The sequence below is a fragment of the Pistacia vera genome, unplaced genomic scaffold, assembly GCF_008641045.1.
Source record: "Pistacia vera cultivar Batoury unplaced genomic scaffold, PisVer_v2 Contig479, whole genome shotgun sequence".
Classification (NCBI taxonomy): domain Eukaryota; kingdom Viridiplantae; phylum Streptophyta; class Magnoliopsida; order Sapindales; family Anacardiaceae; genus Pistacia; species Pistacia vera.
Window position 1 is genome coordinate 888,019 of NW_022196311.1, and position 15,876 is coordinate 903,894.

The 15,876-nt window shown below is 33.1% G+C and overlaps 2 protein-coding genes and 1 pseudogene across 4 annotated transcripts; 1 reads left to right on the forward strand and 2 right to left on the reverse strand.

The window, feature by feature from the left end:
- Positions 1-615: 615 nt before the first annotated feature.
- Positions 616-1,832, reverse strand: LOC116146588 (annotated as a pseudogene).
- A 4,563-nt stretch (positions 1,833-6,395) lies between these two features.
- Positions 6,396-7,727, forward strand: LOC116146589 (bidirectional sugar transporter SWEET9-like). The gene is made up of 6 exons (XM_031432002.1): positions 6,396-6,444; positions 6,619-6,655; positions 6,745-6,955; positions 7,063-7,224; positions 7,316-7,435; positions 7,536-7,727. The coding sequence occupies exons 1-6, from the start codon at positions 6,396-6,398 to the stop codon at positions 7,725-7,727; spliced, it is 771 nt and encodes a 256-aa protein (XP_031287862.1).
- A 4,270-nt stretch (positions 7,728-11,997) lies between these two features.
- Positions 11,998-15,192, reverse strand: LOC116146594 (probable serine/threonine-protein kinase PBL28). Of its 3 annotated transcripts, none has more exons than XM_031432007.1 (8): positions 14,993-15,192; positions 14,300-14,866; positions 13,985-14,008; positions 13,376-13,828; positions 13,172-13,287; positions 12,825-13,085; positions 12,276-12,476; positions 11,998-12,165 (listed from the first exon to the last, which is right to left on the reverse strand). In XM_031432007.1, the coding sequence occupies exons 1-8, from the start codon at positions 15,105-15,107 to the stop codon at positions 12,100-12,102; spliced, it is 1,803 nt and encodes a 600-aa protein (XP_031287867.1). In that variant the 5' UTR covers positions 15,108-15,192; the 3' UTR covers positions 11,998-12,099. The 3 variants fall into 3 exon arrangements, with proteins under 3 accessions (XP_031287867.1, XP_031287866.1, XP_031287868.1); XM_031432006.1 differs by having other exon boundaries at positions 12,267-12,476; XM_031432008.1 differs by lacking the exon at positions 14,993-15,192 and having other exon boundaries at positions 12,267-12,476; positions 14,300-14,560; positions 14,637-14,768.
- Positions 15,193-15,876: the final 684 nt, after the last annotated feature.

A 15,876-nucleotide genomic window follows, 5' to 3' on the forward strand; every position in this document is an offset into this window, starting at 1 on the left:
AACCAAACATGATACATACTTCTTCAATGAGATAGATGGCACTTAAATCCCCACCAACTCGATACTTTGATTATTAGGGTTGGCACGTTAAAGTCAAATTTTGCTATTTCTTTCAAGTTTGAAGCCATTCATGAATCTCACTCTTGAACACGCTAATGCTAGAACAAGCAAATGAGAAACAAAACCAGCTAGCGTTCTGAAAACAGTAACCCTCTTTGTGTGCTTATATAATGAAGGTATTGCAAAGAATTATAATTGTAATTCTCTCTTCTGTTCTGTGTAGAAAGAAGAAGAGATATCACAAAGAGAGCTTATAATTAGAATTCCCAAACTAACATATTTTACTTCAACAATGGGGATCTTGACAAATCATCAACTGTCTTTCATTTTTGGTCTCTGGTATGAGCCTTCTTAAAGCTTCGAGTTCTTTATCCTTGCACATGTACTGCTTTTTTTTTTTTTTTTTTTTTTTGTCTTGGAAACTTTCACATTACGAAAACTTCAATATCCCATTTTATTTCCTTAAAATTTATCAACGATCCTTCTTCATTTCTTACTCTAACGAAGATATCATGCTTGAAAATATTAGTCGAGAAATTGGTTCAGAAGTATAGCTTATAAAATGTTGTTACTTACTGCAATGAATAAATCCTTAACAAAAACTTCATAGAAGAACCACATGGTGGCGTTGGGAGTAAGGAAAAATGACAAAGAAAATGGCATAAACTCTCACACTTTTGGTTGTAATCACCCGTTTCTGCAACATTATTTTTACAGTAATTAATTGAAAATTCATGCAAGAAGTGAACTGAAATAGCTTAATTAAGATGAAATTATTACCATGATGCTCAAAGGAGAGCCGATTGCTGCAAGGTTATAGGCAGCACATAACCATCCAACAGCGGTGACTCGCTTGGAGCCCTTCAGTAGAAAATTAGAGATTAAAATCATCCCACCAGAAGCCCCAACATTTAACAATAGTATCAACTTCAGCGTAAATTTCTGCAATTGAAGTATTTAAGAGTTTTTATGTCAAAAATCTTAATGAAATATGAGTGTGTGTCTTTGTAATTCGATAGTGACAAAGATAAACGTTCTCCTTCCTTGATGCATACATGAGATAAAATATGAGGTAAATGATTTTGATAAGACTTCCAATGCCATTGATGCCCATAATGAGATAAGCTTTGGACTTGAGGTAGCCATAGTACACTAACAACATCGTAGTACAAAGTACAATAACATGCATACGGTATTGAATGATACCCTTCTGATGATTTCTTCTTGTAAATTTCACAAAATGTTGGCCTGATCAAACAGAGAGGGAGGATAGATATGAATTCTTCTTGAAACCATCACAAAATTAATTATGTATAAATCTGCTTCAATGAGTTCAAAGGCTCTTACACTGGCGCCAAGAACGCCAAGAATGACACTGTGTTACCTGTGCCAATTTGAAGAGGGGGGTGGGGGGGAAGGGGGGTTTGGGCGGTGGAGAAAAGAGATCAGTTGATGAGAATTATGAGTAAAATAAAAGATACCATGAATTACGTGTAGAGACGTTTAATAAGAAAAGTTAAGCTTAAGGCTCATGCCTAAGAGACCAAATATGAAAAGATAGCCGATGAAAATGTTGTTATGAAAACCCGCAACAACTTACGATACCCATTCGGCCGAGACAGAAATGGGAAGGATTTGCGTATACGGATAATCAACTCGGGAGTGGAGTGTGTGCTAAATAAAGAAAGATAAAAATGATTTTTAAAGTGATTCTGCGGGTTTAAATCAAGCCTACGTCTACTAATATTATCTTATTGCTTACACCCACCCATGTTATACACAGAGTAATTACAAGAGGAGAACCGTAATGGTGAGTTAGAGTGCTCTTCTAAGTAGGCTCTTTTGCTTAAGTGTATTTTTTTTAGGGTTTTTTGGGGTTGTTTGTGTCTCTTCTTCAAAATGGAGGTGATGTCTTGCTTTTATACATGTTATCTGGTAGTAGTTGAGAGTTGATAGATTACACGCATAATCTCCCGTAATCCTAACCTGAATCAACCTTCTCCCATATTTAAGTCAGAGCAACCATGCTTCAGATCTGACCAGCTTATTAGCTAAGTTATTCATTGTGGGAGTGACATGTGGATGATCCTGGATGCTCAATCTCGATGTAGTCAGTAGACAAATGACACAATTCGGGTCGTAGGAAAACCATGTACAACAATAATATAACAGGTGTCGTCACATAACGTGGGATTCCTGTGATTGGTGTCTATGAATGGAAGGACATAGTTCCATTCGGAGATTTACTTCAAATAGAGCACATTTCGACTGTCGGGGCCAACTTTTTGTATAATGCATACAGTGTTCTTCTATTCAGCTGTTCATAGCCACATGAATAACTTGACACCAAAATATATTTATTTACAACGGCAGGGAAATGATGCCAAGGAAACAAGCAAATGCCAAATTGGGCACCCACCCAGCTATGCTAATTAAATTTCAAGATGATAGTGATTAAATTATGTGGTTAGGATATCTCAGATTAATTTTTGTTTTGATTATGTTTGATAAATACATGAATAATTATCTATTCAAAATGTTCTGATTAAAAAATTTCTATATATATAAATGAGATGAATTTAAGGATAAAAAATGGAGAGTCAAGATTAGGGTGAGGTGGAAATAATATTTTTATTATTAATTTTAACTATTAGTTATTCAACATTAAAAACACATGTTTTAGGATTAATACAAGTGCTTTAGGGCCCCTTTGTTTCAATATTATATACCTATCATATTCTACTATTATATCCTAAAAACTCAAAACCGCATTTGTTTCAATATTCTCAAAATCCTATTCTACTTTATTCATCTCACAAAACATTAATAATTATATTTCTCATAAAAATAACTTAATTTTACTTCTTTTAAAATACTATTCTAAAAATCATCAAATAATGAACCAAATAATTTTTTTCTTTAAAAAAAAATAATTTAGTATATTGTTACAAAAATTAATTGCAATAAATACAAAAATCTCAATAAAAGAGATAATTTTAGAGCATTACTACACTTACAACTTTTTCATATAATCTTTTCATATAACTTTGATGTAGCAATTCATGATTGGTCAACTTGTAGGGGGTCCCATTTGCCTAAATGCGAGCTGACCAATCATTAGCTACCACATTAGGATTGTATAAAAAGATTGTATGAAAAAGTTGTAAGTGTAGTCTTATTGATAATTTTATAACATTACAAATTTTGCTGATTTTATAATCGTATAATAATTTTATATCAATTTCGTTAGTACTATATCTAAGCTTTTTTAACCTTAGTCACTTAACTTATTTGACGTTACTTGGATTTTAATTTGTGTACTCACCTTTTAAAGTCAATATTTAATTAGGAAAAGGTTGTTTTAGTAGGAAATGAGAATTTGTGTGTGAGAAGAAGATATGCTGAGGAGAGAATTTCGGTGAGTTGTAAAGATGTATATTTAATAAAATAAAATAAAAATCAGGAGAGAAAGTATGTATTTAAATAAAATAAAATAAAAAGACTTAAGAGAGAGATTTTACATAAATTAATAATTGAAATATGTGAAAATATTATTTCCATCTCACCCTAATTTTGATTATCCATTTTTGTTTAATTTCAAGGATACAAACTTGTGTTAAATTTTGTATTAAAAAAAAAAAAAAAAAAAAAAGGGTTGCCTCTCTCTCTCTCTCTCTCTCTCTCTCTCTAAGCTGTTACAATTAATATCAGAGATTTAGAGTAGACTCTTGAATATGCAAGGTCTAAAGGGTGTGGAGTTTGTCTAATCTTATATATCTAATGAATGATCTCTATTTAATTTATAAGTCTTAGGTCTTTTAATTAAGTAAACGCATTTTAGATGAAGAACTACGTGTAAAGTCTAAAAATGTCTACTCAATTTGGTTACGTATTGCTACATTTATATCTCAATTACAACTATTATTATGCCAATTTTGTAGTCATTAGATTAAAACAGAGGATGATTAGCATAATACAGTATTAGGTATTCAAAAAGTACTTAATTGGATCTATCTTGATAGAGTTTGAGGTGGGTCTAACTCCTCACTCAATAAGGTCTTGTTGAATGGAATGATTACCTCCTCTTATAAACTAATAGGCTTGAGCATGCCTAGTCGGTATGAGACTCTAACATTCTCCCTCATGGTCAAGCCCATATGGTGGATCATGCATGTTGATAGAGGTAGTTGTTGACTTTAACTCCTCACCTATTGGTCAAGCACTCAGCTCAACTGAACCTGGGCTTTGATACTATAATAGAATTTGAGGTGGGTCTAACTCCTCACCTAATAAGGCCTTGTTGAATGGGAGGATTACCCCCTCTTATAACAAGGCCTTATTGGGTGAGGAGTTACGCCCACCTCAAATTCTATCATAGTATCAGAGCTCATGTTCAGTTGAGCTGAGTGTTTGATCAACGGGTGGGAAGTTAGAGCCAATAACTATCTCTAATAACAGGCATGACCCAACATATGAGCTTGACCGTGAGGAGGAGTATTGGAGTCTCACACTGACTAGGCACGCTCAAGCCTACTAGTTTATAAAAAGGGGTGATCATTCTATTCAACAAGGCCTTATTGGATGAGGAGTCAGACCCACCTCAAATTATATCATATCTCAATCTTTTTATGTTCTCTCTCCTCAAATTTCTTCTTTTAATACAAACCATTCTAATATAGCGGACGATTAGGCTTGGCAACCGGGTTAGTTCTCAGGACCTAAACTGATATATATACTTGGAAAACAATCGAGTCTAGGTAATATTGTGTATTTGACACTCTGTCAAAAGAAAAATTAAATATATTCTTTCAAATTAAAAATACTACAAAAGTTTAATATATTATTCAATCATAATATTGTTCATAATTCACTAAATGTCCAAATTCCAATTTTTTCAAATAATTTTCTCTAACCATGGGAGGAAATAATATAATTCTGGTAGAAAAACTAAGAAAATATTACTATATATATATATATATATATATATTAATTGTTATTGAGATAATTAAGGAAATAACCATAATACAGCTATAATAAAAAGAACTAAGCAAAGTCTTAATTTGGTCCGCTGGTAATAGCCTAAATAACAATTTTTCAAGTCTTTCTTCTTAAAAATGAAAGGAAATAATATATTTAGATTAAGGAAATTTAGGAGTATATAACTGAAATGGAAATAACTATAAGCAAACATTATATTGGTCAATAGTTTAATAGGTATTATTTTCTTTTACCATTTTAAAGTTAATATTATATTTTTTTTTTCATTATTTGGGAATAATTATGTATTTAAATTTTTTGCTTCAATAATTTAAAATTAAGTTGTTAAGAGTGTTAAAATTTTTCATAATGTTTTGAAAACCTACCATAAGCATTAATAATCAACGTAATTTTCAAATTCAAATCAAATATTAAAAATATACATAGATTAATGTTTATGGTAGGTTTTTAATATTTGACCATTCCCAATTGTTTTAATATAAATAAATTAAAACAATATAAATTGTTATAAACATGCTATATAGTATAATAAGACTCCATAAAAATAAAAAAATAAAAAATAAAATCTAAAGTTATAAAACACATATAAATTAATAAATAAAATATCTTAATTTGAAAACCAAGTCCCCGGTTTGAGTCCCAAATCTACATCTTGGACCCGGACCCAAAACTAGGTAAGCCCGGGTCTATAATTACTAGACCAGGGCTAGGGTTCCTAAAATGACCGGATTGGGTATCAAAACACTGCTTGCCAATGTCGAACACAAATAATGATGAAAAGTTCTTTTAATTGAAAAAGGAAAAAAGAAAAAAAAAATTTGAGATTACCAATTCTATATATATAAGACTTATGTGACCAGATAGCATAACATTTTTATTTTTATTTTTTTTCACTCACATAACGCACATATTCGTATGATTAACAGCTTGCCTCCAACCTCCAGTTAGCAGTATAAATATATTTCCAAAAATTGTGCTTTAACCAAACATGATACAATACTTCTTCAATGAGATAGATGGCACTTAAATCCCCCACCAACCTCGATACTTTGATTATTAGGGTTGGCACGTTAAAGTCAAATTTTGCTATTTCTTTCAAGTTTGAAGCCATTCATGAATCTCACTCTTGAACACGCTAATGCTAGAACAAGCAAATGAGAAACAAAACCAGCTAGCGTTCTGAAAACAGTAACCCTCTCTTGTGTGCTTATATAATGAAGGTATTGCAAAGAATTATAATTGTAATTCTCTCTCTCTGTTCTGTGTAGAAAGAAGAAGAGATATCACAAAGAGAGCTTATAATTAGAATTCCCAAACTAACATATTTTACTTCAACAATGGGGATCTTGACAAATCATCAACTGTCTTTCATTTTTGGTCTCTTAGGTATGAGCCTTCTTAAAGCTTCGAGTTCTTTATCCTTGCACATGTACTGCTTTTTTTTTTTTTTTTTTTTGTCTTGATAAACGTTTCACATTACGAAAACTTCAATATCGCATTTTATTTTCCTTAAAATTATTATCAACTGATCCTTCTTCATTTCTTCTTGAATTTGCACAGGTAACATTGTATCGTTCTTCGTGTTCTTGGCGCCAGTGTAAGATTAATTGAAGCAAATTTATTGTATACATGCACTTAGTTAATTGTAGCCAACTAATAACAATCTATCTCTCTCTCTTTAAACAGGCCAACATTTTGTGATATCTACAAGAAGAAATCATCGGCAGGGTATCATTCAATACCTTATGTCATCGCGCTTTGTAGTGCAACATTGTTATTGTACTACGGCAACCTCAAGCCCAATGGCTTTCTTATTATCACCATCAACAGCATTGGGTGTGTTATTGAAGTCTCTTACCTGATAGTTTATCTTATATATGCGCCAAGGAAGGAGAAGGTTCATCTCTTGACCTAATACTTCATTAAGCTTATATAGAGTTAACTGAATTTGTAATATCTTCAACATTATATGTGATTTTAACACCCTGAATACCTTATCTGCAGAAATTTACATTGACGTTGATCCTAGTGTTAAATGTTGGGGCCTTTGGTACGGTGATGCTAGTTTCCAATTTTCTACTAACGGGTTTTAAGCGAATCTCTGCCGTTGGGTGGATATGTGCTGCCTATAATCTAGCAGAATTCGTCGCTCCTTTAAGCATCATGGTAATTTCAAATTCAACTTAATTAAGCTTCATATACAAAGATCTTCAATTTCCCTCGTCCGTGGATTAATTTCTAAAAATTAATGTTGCAGAAAAAGGTGATTACTACCAAAAGTGTGGAGTTTATGTCATTTTCTTTGTCATGTTCCCTCACTCTCTGTGCCACCATGTGGTTCTTCTATGGACTTTTTATCAAGGATAAATTCATTGCAGTGAGTAACCAATTCTCCATTTATATTTTCAAGCACTGTAAATTATTATTGACATATGAATAAATTAACCATACACATATTTTTGTTTTTGGATTATCAGTTACCAAATGTGGTGGGAATTTCATTTGGAATTACTCAAATAATCATATACTTGATATACTGTGGTTCTAAGAACAAGAATACTGAAACCACATCGGAGAAACATCCAGTTCAACCTGATCAAGAAATATTAGAAGTGAAGATGATTGTTATATATAAGTCCGTCGAATCAATTGAGAGCGATATTGTGTGATCAAATCAATGTTTGTGGTGATTTTCTCTTCCAAGAGTTAATGCTTATTCAAGTTTTGGAAATGAAGTAAATTCGCGAGCAAATTTGGTATTGAGAAAATAATGAACCATGAGTTCATGTTTTTCGAGTGTAATGAATATCAAAGAGTAAATATAGTAAAACAATATGCATTTATCTTTCTTTCTTCTTTTTTTTTCGTGTAAAGTAAATAATATCATAGAAAAAAGAAAGAATGTAAGAGAGATCTAAAAAAATTAATCATCCTACCTCACAATATACATGGATTAAAAACAAAATACAAACCTAAAAAAATAAAACATAATCTCTCTTATTTGTCTATCTTAAACACTTAAAGATAGAAGATACAAGAAAATGAGAACAAAAGAAAAAAAATAAAGACATCTTACCACTGACATATCCTGAGATAAGATCTATAAAAGAAATACTAAACAAGACTAAAAATAACTATATAACATATACGAATGATGTATTAATTTTGATGATCATATAAAGGGAAATATATGTATCAACATGTAAGCAATTGTTTTCTTTCCTAGTCTCTTCTATATATTGTCTTTTCCATTCTCTTTCTTTGTCGTTTTCTTTCACTCTCTAAAATACACAGCCGTTTCCATTCTCTATGGTTAAGTAGTTTCAACGATTATCAACCGCTGTATGCACATAGATGGCTATGAACACCACCGGAAATAAGAACACTGACACCTTTAATGGCGTCCGGTTCATTGTTGCCCCGATGAACTTATCCTTATGAATTGTCAGCGCAGTTTTTTTTTTTTTTTGGTCCCCATGCAAGTATTGGGAAGAGGGAAGACAATCCCGTTTATTTCACTCTTTCAATCATTTTCTTTTTTTTCTATTATTGATTAAAAGGAGAATTTGTTTTATTTACTTATTTAGATCATTATTTAAAAATTAATTAAATCAAATAAATTTTTTCTATTGAAAATAAAAAGTGGTTGGGATTTGTTTTCTATTATCATATTTAACATTTTTTCAACTCTATTTAACTAAAAACAATTACATTTCACAATAAAAATTTATAAATAAAAAAACATCTCTACACACCCAAGCCACTGTTGATTGCCAACAATCACCGCTGGCCATCAGAACAACACATGACTGGCCGAATTTGGCCAGCATAGTGCGCGAGATCTGGCTATTGATGACGGCCAGATTTTTGCCGTTAACGACAGCCAAAGATCTAGCCATTAACGACGACTTCATTTTTTTTAGGGGCGTTTTGTTAAATTTTAAAGTTTTATTGTGGGGGGTGTTGTAAATTAACAAATGTGGGGGTTTAAAATAATTTAAATATTTTCAAAAAATGTACAAAACAATTATTTAACATTTTATCCTATTCTATTTAATTATATCTTATCATATTTAGATAGTTTTTCAGAATAACATTTTTTCAAATAACCTACTAAACAGGTTTGGTGAAGTGTTTTCTCCATCAAAGCTTGATCAGTATGGGTCCGTTTGGTTTTTTATTTTATACCCTATTCCCAATCTTATTCTCAAAATAACTGTTTATTTCATTATTTAGGAAATACTATTATATTTTAATTAATTACTTTTAGACCCCTTAAGTTTATTAATTTTTTTCAATCTCTTAAGTTTATTAATTTAATTAAACACCCCCATAAAAAAAGTTTAAAAATTAACAAAAACACCCCCACCCACCCATAGTTGCCAGATTCCGGCAATCACCGTTGGTGGTAGTCAGAATCTGTCACAACAGCGTATAAACGATCGGAACTAGCCAGTAATTCGTTGAGCTGGCATTTTCCGGCCAAATCTATAGTGGATCTGGTCAGAAAATGCCAGATCTGGCCGTCAGTGACAACCAAAGAAATGGCCGTCGTTGACCGACAATGACAGCCATATCTTTGGCCATCAGCAACAACCAGATATGGCCTTTTACGGCCATCGACGACTAGAACTGGCTGTCAACCTGGCCTTTTCCGGCCAGATCCGTGGTGGATCTGGTCGGAAAAGGCCATATCGACGCATGATCGACCAGATCCGACCGATCTACATCGTAACGCCAGAATCTGACCAGATTCTGGCGATGGTTGCTGGAATCTGGCATTGTGGGTGGGTGGGTGGAGGTGTTTTTGTCATTTTACAAAATTTTGATATATTGGGGTGTTTAGTTAAATTAACAAACCTATAGGGTTTTTTTGTTAAATTTTAAATTTTACCTTATAATAATTACTCTACTCAACTACCTAATACTATTTCCAAAATCCTATCCAAAATAACAAACCAAACGGGCCTTGTTTTTAGTTTTTAAATTGTTTTTTTCTGGGGTCTACCAATAATGAGTTCATATGACAATTCCATCTAATTAATTAAATTCATATGTACAAGAAATTATCCATGTTGAAAGCTTAATTATAACAGAGAATATGTTAAAACATTTTGCAATACTGGACAATAGGAGATCGACCGATTATACCGAAATGTACATAACTTAATTTGTACAGCACGCATAAATTACAAGATTACTTCTGCCACACCGAACCACTTAATATTTAAAAAAAAAATTAAAAAAAAAAAAAAAAATTTCCTCTTCCTTGATTGACGTTCTTTGCTTGGTGTTCCCTTCCATCCTCTCAATGCCAACAGGGACATTCAACAATATCTCTCAAACTGGAAACACATCCGAGGATTTAGACGGTATTGCTGATGAACTCGTTTCCTTATNACTAAAAACAATTACATTTCACAATAAAAATTTATAAATTAACAAAAACATTCCTATACACCCAAGCCACTGTTGATTGCCAACAACCACCGCTGCCCATCGGAACGACACATGACTGGCCGAATTTGGCCGGTAGTGCGCGAGATCTGGCTATTGATGACGGCCAGATTTTTGCCGTTAACAACAGCCAAAGATCTAGCCATTAACGACGACTTCATTTTTTTTAGGGGAGGTTTTGTTAAATTTTAAAGTTTTATTGTGGGGGGTGTTGTAAATTAACAAATGTGGGGGTTTAAAATAATCTAAATATTTTCAAAAAATGTATTAAACTATTATTCAACATTTTATCCTATTCTATTTAATTATATCTTATCATATTTAGATAGTTTTTCAGAATAACATTTTTTCAAATAACCTACCAAACAGGTCAATATTTCTGGTGAAGTGTTTTCTCCATCAAAGCTTGATCATTATGGGTCCGTTTGGTTTTTTATTTCATATCCTATTCCCAATCATATTCTCAAAATAACTGTTTGTTTCATTATTTAGGAAATACTATTATATTTTATTTAATTGCTTTTAGACCCCTTAAGTTTATTAATTTTTTTAGATCTCCTAAGTTTATTAATTTAATTAAACACCCCCATAAAAAGTTTAAAAATTAACAAAAACACCCCCACCCACCCATAGTTGCCAGATTCCGGCAATCACCATTGGTGGTAGCCAGAATCTGTCACAACAACATACAAACAATCGGAACTAGCCAGTAATTCGTTGATCTGGCCTTTTCCAGCCAAATCCATAGTGGATCTGGCCAGAAAAGGCCAGATCTAGCCGTCAGCGACAGCCAAAGAAATGGTTGTCGTTGACCGACAACGACGGCCATATCTTTGGCCGTCAGCAACAACCAGATCTGGCCTTTTGCGGCCATTGACAACCAAAACTGGCTGTCAACCTGGCCTTTTCCGACCAAATTCGCAGTGGATCTGGTCGGAAAAGGCCATATCGACGCACGACTGACCAAATCTGACCGATCTACATCGTAACGCTAGATTCTGACCAGATTCTAGCAGTGGTTGCTGGAATCTGGCATTGTGGGTGGGTGGGGGTGTTTTTATCATTTTACAAAATTTTGATATATTGGGGTGTTTAGTTAAATTAACAAACCTATGGGTTTTTTTGTTAAATTTTAAATTTTACCTTATAATAATTACCCTACTCAACTATCCAATAATATTTCCAAAATTCTATCCAAAATAACAAACCAAACGGACCTTGGTTTTTAGTCTTTAAATTGTTTTTTTCTGGGGTCTACCAATAATGAGTTCATATGACAATTCCATCTAATTAATTAAATTCATAAGTACAAGAAATTATCCATGTTGAAAGCTTAATTATAACAGAGAATATGTTAAAACATTTTGCAATACTGGACAATAGGAGATCGACCGATTATACCGAAATGTACATAACTTAATTTGTACAGCACGCATAAATTACAAGATTGCTTCTGCCACACCGAACCACTTAATATTTAAAAAAAAAATTAAAAAAAAAAAATTCCTCTTCCTTGATTGACGTTCTTTGCTTGGTGTTCCCTTCCATCCTCTCAATGCCAACAGGGACATTCAACAATATCTCTCAAACTGGAAACACATCCGAGGATTTAGACGGTATTGCTGATGAACTCGTTTCCTTATTTGAACTCTGCACAATGGAATCAGAAAAATTTTGTCATCATCTTATTATAGATGGCTTGGAATGACATATAATCCCTATGTATGATTAAATATATATAGAGTAATAACCAAGTTAACCATTTCAGCCTTTGTGTTTTTCCAAGCCTTGTCAATCTCTTCAAAAACATCTTTAATAGTTGGCCGGCCTTTGCTTGATTTGGCAACACATAGTACAGCAATTTGTAAGATGGATTCAAAGTCCGCCTTGTTGAGATTTCCATTCAGTCGTGGATCTTCAAAATCTGAAAGTGGGCGCTTTCCCAAGTTTACATCCCTTGCCTACGCAAAATTTTAACAGAAATTTATTATCCGTACTCTATTTCTACAAATATATATTATTTCTGAGATTTTTGATAACTATGGTTAAGTTTTGTGTTTTAAAATATTAGGTCTGACCTCTCTTAAACGTTTACATAATCAGTTGATTGGAAAGATTTTTCTATTTAAAAACTATAATACCCTTCATTTTAATATTGTCCCAGTTTTAAAAGCCAAATTTCCTCATTATCTATTTCCCCTATTGACTTACATAATTAATTTGGAAGCATATCCTAGTACTTTAAATTGCATGATTTAGACTAATGGACCTAAATATAAGCAGCTTAGACATGATTAAATTAATTATACCTTTCTTGTGAGCTGCTCTCTTGCATCTAGATCCAACTCAATGACCTTTTGTCCAGATAAAAGTTGGAGAGCAACAATACCAAAACTGTAGATGTCACTAGCACATGTTAGTTTGGCGTTGGTCATGTATTCTGGATCCATATAGCCTATGGTTCCTCTAACATCTGTAAATACTTTGCTCTCTTCCATGCCTAGCATCTTCGCTAATCCAAAATCAGAAAGCTTGGGTTCCATGTCTTCAGTCAAAAGGATGTTTGTAAGCTATACATGAACCAATCACGCAGCAATATTAGAAGACTAAACAAGAAATATATTGAGTGTTCTCATATATACATCATGTTTATTACCTTGATATCTCTATGGACAATGCAGCCGTCGATATTATGATGGAGATACCTCAGTGCAAGTGCACAATCTCTCAGGATTTTAACTCTTCTCTCCCATGTTAAAACAACGTCTTTTCCTGGATAAGGGACAGTAGTTTAGATGCATCAATATTCATCTTGAGAAAGAAGGGCCAAAGCTGCAAATCAAAATGAGAGAAACTTTACTTAGTAGATGTTGAGCTAGATTCCCGGATGGACAATATTCATACACAAGAAAATGCTCGCCTCCTTCAATGCAACAACCGAAAAGGCAAACGAGGTTTGGGTGCCGAACTCTTGAAAGACCTTCAACTTCCCTTGTAAATGAATCAGTGTTGTTGCTTCTATTCATATGCTTGATGGCCACAACTTGTCCACTAGGCAAAACGCCTTTGTAAACTTGGCCAGCACTGCCTCTTCCCAGGTACTTTATTTCAGGGTAAAAACCAATAGCAGCGTCAATCTCCGCCTTGGAAAATCTATAGAGACTAGACCATGTAGTAGTGATCTCTTTACTAGCCTTTCGAGGTTTGCGCCTGCGGTTTCGCTTGCTCTTCGCCACATATTTAATCAGTGCAAGGACTAGTATCACTGTGATTGTCGCTATGATGATCGCAATTATCGCTTTCAGCATAGAATCTGATAAGCTAAATCATTTCTGTGAGTATGAGGAATCGTAGAGTGAAAAGAAAAAAAAATAAAAATAAGGTTTCAATTGAAGTAGTCTATAGTATTGCTATGAGCAAAAGAATTATTGACACCAAATTAACAAAATTGGGAAGTATTTGCACTTACTTTTGAGCTTGACGTAACCAGGATCTTTTGACAAATAAAAGAGAAAGGTCAAGTAGAAACCCAAAGAGGAAATAGATATATGTTTATATAAAAAATTTGTTAACATTAAAAGGTTAAATTAATTAATGTCTTAGTGGATTAGGATATCTATAATGGATTTTAAAAAAAAAAAAATAAAGACGTTTATATCTAAAAAAAAAATTCATATATCAAAAATTCTCATGTGGGAACATTATGATCTATTAGAATATGGACAAGGTTAAAATTTTTTGATATTTATATCAGCGAAAACTTAAATTTGGATATGGTTCTTACCAAGGTTATCTAAAGACTCAAAACAGTTATATAAATTGCCAATCAAAGACGTTTCAGTCCACTTAGCGGCTGCAATCGAAATAACGGCTGCTAACCCACATAAAGCTTTGACATCAACATCGTTTTCATGATCCTTCGATTCTTCCATCATAGAATTCCTCATGGTCAGTAATGCTCGAGAGCAATTCCCACACCAATCAAACGAAGAGCTTAAGCGAGAACACGAATCTAGGACACTCTGGAACTCACTCCTCTGTTGAACTGTTGAAACAGATAAGTTTGTGCACTTGCTATCGCTATAGTAAAATTTATCAAAGCCACAATATTGCAGGGATACTTGTTTTTGATTTCTAAAAGGGCCGCCGCATTTGTCCCACTGACTTTGTTTTAGAAAAATACTGCCGTTGGTTTGGTTACTTGATCGTTGAGCTAGTGCCAAGGAGAAGGCAACTAGGGCATTTCGACAGCAAAGAGGTGTGGAGATGCTGTCCCATTGGATTATTTTCCTTTTGGGAACCAAGCAGTAACCGGATGGTTGGTAAGAATAATGGAAATCTAACCCACAACCTGCAGCCATTATATGTAACTTCTTAGGGCAAGTTAAGGTAAGAAGCTAGAACCTTTATCTATTTGGCGTCAAGTGCAAATGTTTAAGAAAAAAAAAAAAAAACAACAACAACAACAAAGACACACCTGATGATCGATCGTCTGGTGAAGGCAAAGTATTCGAAGTTGAGTGGATGAAGAAGGCACTGATTATGAAGAAGAAGAAGAAGGCAAGCAGCGATGAAGAATATCTTGTTTTCATGTCCCCTTCTGATCTTGCACCTGATCTATATTTAATTAAACATTTAACCCATCAAGAAGAAAGCCATGTTTGTAAGTAAAAACAAAAAGAGCAAAACCAGCTGAAATTTTTCTAAGTGAAGCAGGAAACATTTATACTTAAGATTGTTTCTTGCATTCATCGATAAAAATTCGGATATTATTCTTGTTTAATCAGCTACCTTGGCGGTTACAGCTAGCTCCCTTAGTCTGGATATTCTCGTGGCATTTTATGAACATATACTTAAATTGATTTTAATAAGTAAAAAGTTTACTTAGTTATGATCTCCTCGATTCCCATTGTTTATTAGATAACAGTTACTTCAACTTATTAATTCTTAGATCCCATCGCCTCATCGTTTGTTGTCAATGAATAATAAATATTATTTCCACGAGGAAGCTAGGATTATCATTGGCATATAGTCTTTTTACTTACTCGTCTTCAATTTTTTTGTTCTGGGTATCGAACATCGATCCTTACATTAAAGTTATCACCAACTCCTTTCTTCAATTTTTTTATATTTTAAAATTTGTCGTCTATATGTTTTCTTTTTCTTTAACAATAAGTGACAAATATTCTTAAAGTTTTCTTTTTCTTTTTTTTTATATTTTTTTATAGTTTAATGTGCTCATTTGCTTATTAATCAGCCATTTTGCCTCTTAAGGCATAAGGGAGTGTTTTTGCAAGGCTACCTTTGCTGGTTACATTACAGTCCTAAAATTACATTGAATGAACTTTAATTATATTGATA

Excerpts from the sequence above, each read along its gene's own strand:
- LOC116146589 (XM_031432002.1), top strand. The coding sequence starts at position 6,396 with ATGGGGATCTTGACAAATCATCAACTGTCTTTCATTTTTGGTCTCTTA. Across the intron at positions 6,445-6,618 it reads TTTCATTTTTGGTCTCTTAG|GTAACATTGTATCGTTCTTC; the intron begins GTATGAGCCTTC and ends GAATTTGCACAG. Across the intron at positions 6,956-7,062 it reads ATGCGCCAAGGAAGGAGAAG|AAATTTACATTGACGTTGAT; the intron begins GTTCATCTCTTG and ends CCTTATCTGCAG.
- LOC116146594 (XM_031432006.1), bottom strand. The coding sequence starts at position 15,107 with ATGAAAACAAGATATTCTTCATCGCTGCTTGCCTTCTTCTTCTTCTTC. Across the intron at positions 13,288-13,375 it reads TCTAGCTCAACATCTACTAA|GAAAAGACGTTGTTTTAACA; the intron begins GTAAAGTTTCTC and ends TCCCTTATCCAG. Across the intron at positions 12,166-12,266 it reads AGGCTGAAATGGTTAACTTG|AGTTCAAATAAGGAAACGAG; the intron begins GTTATTACTCTA and ends TCCATTGTGCAG.